The sequence below is a fragment of the Hibiscus syriacus genome, unplaced genomic scaffold (assembly GCF_006381635.1).
Source record: "Hibiscus syriacus cultivar Baekdansim isolate YM2019G1 unplaced genomic scaffold, ASM638163v2 tig00111253_pilon, whole genome shotgun sequence".
NCBI classification, from domain to species: domain Eukaryota; kingdom Viridiplantae; phylum Streptophyta; class Magnoliopsida; order Malvales; family Malvaceae; genus Hibiscus; species Hibiscus syriacus.
The window spans coordinates 740530-749778 of record NW_024063036.1 but is presented as its reverse complement, the minus strand read 5'-3'; the positions used below and the strand labels follow the sequence as shown (position 1 = coordinate 749778).

Below are 9249 nucleotides of genomic sequence, written 5' to 3'. Positions count from 1 at the left end.
AAGTCCTTTTCTGATATTTCTAAAATAAATATATTTTATTTATAAATATATAAATTAATATATTTTTTCATAATTATAATTTTGAAATAATAGGATTATAAATTAAATATATTTTGAATTTTTAAATTTCTAATAATAGAGACAATTTATAATTAAAAAGTACTAATTTTGGGCGTTGTAGGGGTGCTAATCCTTCCCTAAATGTAACCGACCACGAATCCCTTTTTATTATTAAAAAGAACGAATTTTTGGTTAAAACACATATCAGTTTATCTTTTAATCGATGTTTTCTTAAAAACTCTTTTAAAGGATGATTTTTAGGTATTCGACCTACCTGACCCAAAAGGCCGATGGCTGACTCACAAATTATTTTAAAAACCATTTATTCACATCACTTTTCCCGCCAAGTAAAAAATTCGTGCCCGGACGAAAACCGGTTACGACAGTTTCTTTTTGTTATGATTGAATCGAATTGAAACCTAAGAACCATGCCTCAGCCTCTCGTACGATTTTCTGGATACCTGCGCAAACAAATTCACACGTTTTTAATGTGTGAACCTCAACACTGAAATTGAAATTAAACGTTGTTTACCTCATGGTGAGATGGAGAAATTGGGATAGGTTTTCCGGGGGAAGAACACAGAGCTGGATTGGACAGCGGCGACTGGACGCGTTGTGAGTTCGGTGATCTGAATATCGGAGAATGAGGCTTCGAAGAAGTTGGACTTCCCCGAGTCGAAGAAATCGGACTTCTCCAGTGGAATTGGGATGATGCTGTAGCTGCTCTTAGTGGCGATCTTCGCGAAGGTTGCATGTTGATTGTAATTCTAAATAGATACCTTAATATGAGAATTGAATTCAACGTTGATGAAATGATACGAAACAAGCCTACTTACCTATTGTGAACATCAACGTACTCATCAGTTTCATCGAATATTTCCTCCTGCAAAACCCAAAAGTGTTGGACATAATACAACCATAGATGGACGAAAGATTTTATATCAGAGACAAACTTCTAGAATGTTAAGAGAGAATGAACTTCTAATATTCTAAATGTGAAAACAGATTAACACTAAAAATATTAAAAAAATCTAAAATATATCATAATTTTCAGGGAGCATTCGGCCTTAGTCGTGCCCGCGTTACATCCCTAAATACATGCATTTGTATTGGGAAGTGGAAATGAAATAGTAAAACAGTGTAAATTACACGCTTAATTCTTGAACTATCAGTTTTAGTCAATTTTAATACTTAAACTTTTATTTAATTTTTTTGAAAATCTTACATAAAGTTTAGTTTTAGTTTTATTTTAATACTCCGCTCAAAATTTAATGTTATGTTTTGAAAAAATTAAAAGTTTAGGTACTAAAACAGACCAAAATCGATAGTTTATATACTAAACGAGTTAAGTTTTTAATCCCGTGCACTACAGCAAAATGGGTTTTTAGCGGCACTTTTAGCGGCGTTTTTTGAACAAACGCCGGTAAATACTTGTGTTTTAGTGGCGTTTTTATATAAACGCCGCTACCTACTGTACTTTAGTGGCGTTTTCGTATAAACGCCGCTAAATAATGTACAATAGTGGCGTTTTAAGCACAAACGTCGCTAAATGCTCGTACTTTAGTGGCGTTTCTATATAAACGCCGCTAAATAATGTACTATAGTGACGTTTTAAGCACAAACGCCGCTAAATGCTCGTACTTTAGTGGCGTTTTTGTATAAACGCCGCTAAATACTATACTTTAGTGGCATTTTAAGCACAAACGCCGCTAAATTCTCGTACTTTAGTGGCATTTCTATAAACGACGCTATAGACTCGTACTGTAGTAGCGTTTTTATATAAACGACGCTATAGACTTGTACTTTAGTGGTGTTTTTATAAAAACTCCGCTAAAGACTCGTACTTTAGAGGCGTTTATATACAAACGCCGCTATACACTTGTACTTTCGTGGCATTTTTATACAAACGTCGTTATACAATTATACTTTAGTGGTGTTTATATACAAATGTCGAAAGTTTACAATTTTTAATCCCGCCCTTTTTCATTTTTTCCACCTTCACCCATTTTTCAATCCCGCCGTTTACCCAAACCATCTGCTTCACTACCAAACCCCAAACGTTAATTAGAAAAAATGGTAGGTTTAATTAACAAATTCCAAACGTTAGTCAGAGAAGAGTGATTGAGTCGGCAGCCTGCAAGCAAAAGATGAGCAGTCGTCGAGGGCCACCGAAGCACCAAAATCGCTACGCCTGGAAACAAAACGCCGGTGTTAAATCTGACTGTGTTTGTCCTTGAATCTTTTGAGATTTTATTTTTGTTTCTAGTTTCCGATACATATATTTGGGCAAAAGATTTAACATTGAATTTCTGACTGTGTTTCTCTTACAGGGATTCTGCAGAGGTTGAAGAAGAAATCTGGGTTTGCTTGGAATCTTCAGAACAAGCGCGAACTGGTTAAAGGCTGTCTTGAATCATCATTAATTTATAAAATTCAATAATTGCTGCACTATTACATTCTCTTTCTCATGTGTTTATAATGTTATTGTCTGTTAAATTGTTGATATTTTTGGTCAAACTCTTGAAACCCAGATCTGGTTGAAGGCTGTTCATTGCTTTCTGGTCATCAAAGCTGAATATTTGTTCAAAACAATTTAACTTTTTTCCTGGAAATTGTGCTGAATTATTGCCCTGTTATAAATTAAGGTGAGAAATTACTGATTTTAATTCCATAGATTATTGAAGGTTGTATGCATTATGAATTTCTGCTGGCTTTTATCAGTGAAATTGCAGTAGGGTTTTGTGGTTTATAACTGCAGTCTTGAAAATGTTCTAAGGTTGCCTTTGAGAACTTAGTTCCAAAGGAGGGATTTGGATGTCAACTGTTGAATGAATTTTTTTGTAGTACTTTCCAACATATTATTTTTTATGATTAAATTTAAAGATCATGGCATTTCTGGATTTCTATTGAGCACTGAATTAGTAATACACAAATAAAAAAGGGAACTCCAGTAATTCATTCATTCTCATGATTTGTAAAATAATCAAATCAAAATCTACTCTCTTGTCTAGTACTTGTTTCCAAATAAGCATTTTCTTATTGCCCTTATTTTCTAAAACTGCTTTCTGGTTGTTGCTATAGGCGCTTTGATGAGTGAGGTGTGAGGATACAACCAATTTTTAATGTGAAGCTCACAGATCCATTGATTTGTTTCTCAACTGCAGTAGAAGAGTTGCTTGAGATGATGTATTCTGTTCAAGTGGAAATGCTCATGGTCTCTTGTAGCTGCAATTGCTTCTATTATAGTGCTAGTTTCAGTTGTTCATCTATTCCTGTTTCCTGTCATCCTTTCTTTTGATTACTTCAGTGCTCGGCAAGTCCAGTATAAGTGTGTTCCAGTTAATACATCAGTTGACCAGGGTGCTGATCATTTATGGGTAAATAATAAGCCACAGGGTCTTGATTTAGATCACAGATTTCCTGTTTCCTCTTTATCTTATTTCTTGTTGTATTTGCAATAATTGCTGATGGTTATGATCAATATTGTTTATAATCAACATGTTTGTCTTTCATGTACTATAATGTATCTTGTTTCCCTGCATTTTGTGATTTTAATCATTCCTTGCATTTTGTGATTTTAATCATTAATTATTTTAGAAGCTTTTTTCTTTATGAAGTTTTGGTCTATTAGCTATTGTCTTTTTTTCTTTTAATTGTTTGAATTATCTATTGTTTTGCTATCAGCTTCTTGCCAACCATACTCTGTTCATAGTTCTGAATTTTAGGTGTTATTCTTGAAATGCAATAGAACTATCACGAGCATTTCTATGCCAAATCAGAAGCATCACACCTGTGTCACAAACATTTTTTGCTTAGGAATGTTTGAAGCATTGTACCCATTAAGGGTTGACAGTGTTATGTATGTTAGTTAAATCTATATTTCTCCTCCTTTTTCCATATGCCATCTGATTATGGGGGTCTTCCAGAATGCATTGGCTAGCTTGCATATGTGGATATATGCCATGTATCATAGTTATTTAGAAAGAAGATAATGTTTAACATTTTTTCTCATTAGCTTGAACTTATGTTTGAAGGCAAGAAATTTGGAGGTAATATTGTTTAGAATCATGCTTTTTCTTCTAGTTTATCTTCTTGTAATATATTGTATCTGAATCCATTGTTTTCATTGTTGTTTGAATTGAAGGTACATTTCTGATGAAGAGAATCAATTGAAGTTGCATGCCAAAAGGAAAATTGCCACTAGAAGATTGTTTTTTATTCTAGTGAACAATGTTTTTATTCTATTGAAAGAGAAAGAACCTAGAATAAATTGTAGTGAACAATCTTGAACTATGTTACATTTTAATTTAATTTTATAAAATTTGATTTTTTTTGCATATAATTTGTGTCGTAATTAAATTTTAAGTTTATTATTATTAGATAATGATATAGAATATTAATATCAATTAATCTTAGCTAAAGAATGGTAATTATAGATCTGACTTTTTGCGGCGTTTGTGTCCAAAAACGTCGCTATAGATCTGACCTTTTGCGGCGTTTGTGTCCAAAAACGTCGCTATAGATCTGACCTTTTGCGGCGTTTGTGTCCAAAAACGCCGCTATAGATCTGTACTTTTGCAGCGTTTGTATCCAAAAACGCCGCTAAATATCTAACCTTTTGCGGCGTTTGTTTCCAAAAACGCCACTATAGATCTGTCCTTTTGCAGCATTTGTATCCAAAAACGCCGCTAAATATCTAACCTTTTGCGACGTTTGTTACAAAAACGCCGCTATAGATCTCGACCTTTTGCGGCATTTGTATCCAAAAACGCCGCTAAATATCTAACCTTTTGCGACGTTTGTTACAAAAACGCCGCTATAGATCTCGACCTTTTGCGGCATTTGTTCCATAAACGCCGCTAGAGATCTTGACCTTTTGCGGCGTTTGTTCTAAAAACGCCGCTATATATATCGACCTTTTACGACGTTTGTTCCAAAAACGCCGCTATAGATCTTGAACTATAGCGGCGTTTTTGGTTCTCAAACGCCGCTAACTTTTGCGGCGCTGTTTTTTGCGGCGCTTCTTGCGGCGTTTTTCCAATCGCCGCAAGCGCTTTTAGCGGCGTTTAAAAACGCCGCTATAGGACTAAAAAAACGCCGCTAAAACTCTATTTTCCTGTAGTGGTGGTAGTAAATTAAATGAAAACTAAACGTTAGGTGTGGTTTTGAAAAAGATTAAAAGTTTAGGTTTTAAAACAAATCAAATTTGATAATTTATGTACTAAATGCATAGTTTATCCTAAAAAAAACCTGCAAAAGTTCTTCCATGACATCCTCTAGGGTAATGATACCAAGAACCTCCTCGTGCGAAGCTGAAAATGATTCCAAATCTTCATTGGAAAGAGTGGTTTGCTCCCATTTCCTCAATCGTAGATGTATTTTACTCCCAACCTCCTTGTTCGATGTGGGACTTTGGATATCATTGATGGCAGAATTTGGGGAAACTGAGCTTGAAGCCATACCAAGATGCTCATGGCGATCATACTCACGCCGCTGCTTAATACCTGAAATTTCAAAATTTGGTCATCATGAGTTCATAAGCTCGTACGTATATAAAGAATATTTTTTTTCATTATAACAAAGTTATATAAGGGTTAAATAATAGTAAAAGTTAGGGTAAAGTTCTCAAATGACCTTTTACAATACGGCGTTGCTTTGTTAAGTCATCCGACTAATAAAAGTTACAAAATAGTCATTTAGCTATAAGATGTTGCTCTGTTGAGTCTTTCGGCTATTAAAAGTTACAAAAATTGCCACATGACTATTCATATTTTTCAAACTCATCATTTTTCATTAAAAAATTGACAGTCGTCTGAGTTGGACATTAATTTGTTAGCTGGAATATATTAAAATCTGATTCCAAATTTGAGCTATATTTTGTGGATCGATTCTCTGTTTACATTAAGCACACGAGTCAATGCTTGAAAGCAACGACATTGCCACTAGACATCATTAAAATATGATTTTATTATATCACAATCAGCTGGTTAACGTCCAACTACTTCGACATTCAATTCATAACTTCTGATATTCGAAGAACTCAATAAAGCAATGCCCCATGATCGGGACCATTTATGTACTCTACCCTAAAAGTTAATACGACAATTATACCTTTCACCTTTGACTTGGTTCTTTTAGAATTAGAGTGAAGTTTGGTTTCAGCAGTCTCTTTTTATATTATCCTTGCTCTTAACAACAACAGCCATGTGGCTGTGCCCTTCCTGGAATAGATTCAATACATCATAGAGAGGTAAACGATCATGAACCCTGTTACACCAATTCAATTACTTAATCACTTATTAGTCTTCAAAATCGCATCAAATTTGTATCTCAACTTAAAACTAACCTGGGGATGCTTCTAATAGTAAGATTCCTGATGGGAGTTTCGTCTTCGGGACGGCACTTGATCAGATTTTTCACCAGTATTAGCCCAATGATATTTGCCGGTCCCCCTGAATAGATGGGTACACGACTGTGGCCTTTTCTCATGATCATCCCTATTGTTTTCCTGTTCCGTACAACATATGTTTGATGAGAGTGAAACCTAAATTGAGACATAAAGCCAGAGAGACATAGAAGAAGAACATACTCGTCGAGTTTAGAATCTATGTCGAGTGAAAAAATGTTACACAGGTGTGTCATGGCATCTTTAGCAGTTTTTTGTGTCATATCCAGTGCTCCAGAGATGATGGTTGTTTCATCATGGGTTAGTTCTCCACCTTTCCCTGCCTAAAATTGAACATGAATATCATACCAATTTTGCATTGGTTGGGATAGTTTAGACCATAACAGACGCATGATTTTCTATTAGGAATGTAAACCGAAGAACTTTATATTAGAGATTTAAGACGAGGTAATTAAAAAATTAGGTACAGTACATAAATAGTCCTTCGACCATAAGGTATTACTTTGTTGAGTCTCTGACTAGTAAAAATTAAAAAAATGATCCCTCGACTATAGGACGTTGTTTTGTTGAGTTTCATTACTATTAAAATTTACAAAATGATCACTCGACTATTCATATATTCTAGACTTGTCATTTTCTATTAAAAGATTCACGATCATCTGAGTTGGACGTTGACATGTTGACTAGGATATGATAAAATCATATATCAATGATGTCTACTAGCACTGTTGTTTCTTTCAAGATTAACTCGACAGTCTAATGTTTCAAGCATTATCTCGACGACCTGATGTAAATAGAGAGTCGATCTACAAATTACATATCAAACAATTTTGAGATCGCATTGGATCATATTCCAATCAACAGATTAACGTCAAACTCAAAAGGATGCAAATTTTTTTAATGAAAAAGAGGAGTTTGAAACATATGAATAGTCGGGTGACCATTTCATAAATTTTAATAGTCAAAAGACTTAAAAAACAATATCCTATAGTCAAATGATCATTTTTATACTTTATCCTAAAAAATTTAAAGGGTACGATCTCATAGGAGTATCTCTCAGTCCATCCTCGACTTATAACTATATTGATTTAGGATTTAGGGTTTAGTATTAATATATGGAAAGTTGGAAATCACTACCAACCTCATTTCCAAGCATGTCAACCAGTGTTTTCAGCTCAGCTCGTCGAAGAAGAGCAGAATGTCTTTTCCCCAGCAGCAAATCCAGGAGCTGCGACATGAATAAAGAATGGACCAAATATTCATTTTTTTTCACTAAAATGCTCATCATTTTCATCTTCCAAAAGGGTTTGAAAGTCCAAATTACCTTACTGATCGGGTAAGCTACCGGGAAGAGGATTATTACGATGAACCGAACTAAAACGGAGAGTTTTGCTCCAACACTCAACCCATACCGAGAACATACAGCTTGAGGAATGATCTAATCAAAACAATACGTTACTTTCAACCTAAACATATTGTGTAAAGCTATTTCTGGATTAGGTTGGTTATTATTTTATTTTTGGATAAACTACGTATTTAGTCATTCAACTATCAATTTTCTTTAATTTCGGTCATCCAACTATTATTTTTTCACAAAATCATCACTAACGTTACGTTGTTGTTTCACTCTAGTCACTTGCCATTAAAAAATTAACAGAATTGTTGACGTGTATTTTTTTCAATGATAAAATAGCATTACCTTATGATGACATGTCATATCATCGTTAATATTTTAATGGCAGATAACCAAAATAAAACCAAATCGTAACGTTAATAATGATTTTGAAAAAAACAGTTGGGTGACAAAAAACAGAGCTAAAGTGATAATTGGGTGACTAAATACCTGGTTTACCCTATATCTTTTTTATCAACTTTTTTTGGGTACTGATATGCTCCAATCGGACCAGTTGTATGAAAAAAAAAAGGAAAATAAAAAGAAAAAAATAGAAAAGAAAAAAGAGAGAGGAAGATTTACCTCACCAAATGCCAATATTAGAGTAACTGATATTAATATTGCACACCACTCGGATAGGAGGGAATCCAGGAAGATCGGAAGAGCCTTGTATTGAGGTACATGGAAATTTCAGAAATTAGTGTTGTAAAAGATTGAAAGATGTATAGACAAAAAGATGATGATATATACCTCCATTGCAAGGGCATTGCCTATAAGGAGAGTGCATAAGAGTAGGTGTTGATTCTTGACTATCGGTAGAATTTTCTCTGCCATGGGAAGAGATGAACAATTTATGTAAAAGCCATGAATAGAAGTATATAAAAGAGTGGGTAAAATGAACCTGCGTTCTTCCTATCTTCAGGTTGACCAGCCTTGATGACGACTTCAAGATCAACAAGACTGAGGGACATGAGCCCCAAGGTAAGGCCAGACATGAGGCCGGCAAAGGAGACAAGAACCACGCACACAACCAGATAAACCCAGAACATAGACTCGCAGCAAGGCACATCGTTGGCCGCCATCCTATCGATTGATTTACCTACCTTGATCGATCAAACTCAGATGATTGGCAAAACAAGAAGAAGGTACTGATCGCTTTGACTGATAATTGGAATACTAATGTAGAGTGTGTGTGTGTATATATATTGCAAAAAAACATCGGTTTTGAATTCATTGAAAAATGGCCAGAAAGGAAACCGACTGTTGCGTCATGCAACACCAAAAGTGCACATCCACCCAAGGGAAAATATAAGAATACGTATAATTATTATTACATTCTTACAATTTTACTATTAATATTAGATTACTTAACTTATTAAGCCACGTCTCT

The 9249-nt window shown here is 34.6% G+C and overlaps 2 protein-coding genes across 3 annotated transcripts; both read right to left on the bottom strand.

Annotated features, from left to right (window-relative positions):
- Positions 1–466: 466 nt before the first annotated feature.
- Positions 467–5520, bottom strand: LOC120157393 (DUF21 domain-containing protein At5g52790-like). Its single transcript, XM_039168529.1, has 4 exons — positions 5311–5520; positions 897–943; positions 593–827; positions 467–521 (listed from the first exon to the last, which is right to left on the bottom strand). The coding sequence occupies exons 1-4, from the start codon at positions 5518–5520 to the stop codon at positions 480–482; spliced, it is 534 nt and encodes a 177-aa protein (XP_039024460.1). The 3' UTR covers positions 467–479.
- A 661-nt stretch (positions 5521–6181) lies between these two features.
- On the bottom strand, positions 6182–9006 carry LOC120157387 (DUF21 domain-containing protein At5g52790-like). 2 transcript variants are annotated; one of them, XM_039168526.1, is made up of 8 exons: positions 8761–9006; positions 8610–8686; positions 8442–8525; positions 7791–7904; positions 7608–7694; positions 6650–6789; positions 6407–6568; positions 6182–6327 (listed from the first exon to the last, which is right to left on the bottom strand). In XM_039168526.1, the coding sequence occupies exons 1-8, from the start codon at positions 8939–8941 to the stop codon at positions 6219–6221; spliced, it is 954 nt and encodes a 317-aa protein (XP_039024457.1). In that variant the 5' UTR covers positions 8942–9006; the 3' UTR covers positions 6182–6218. The 2 variants fall into 2 exon arrangements, with proteins under 2 accessions (XP_039024457.1, XP_039024456.1); XM_039168525.1 differs by having other exon boundaries at positions 6407–6789.
- Positions 9007–9249: the final 243 nt, after the last annotated feature.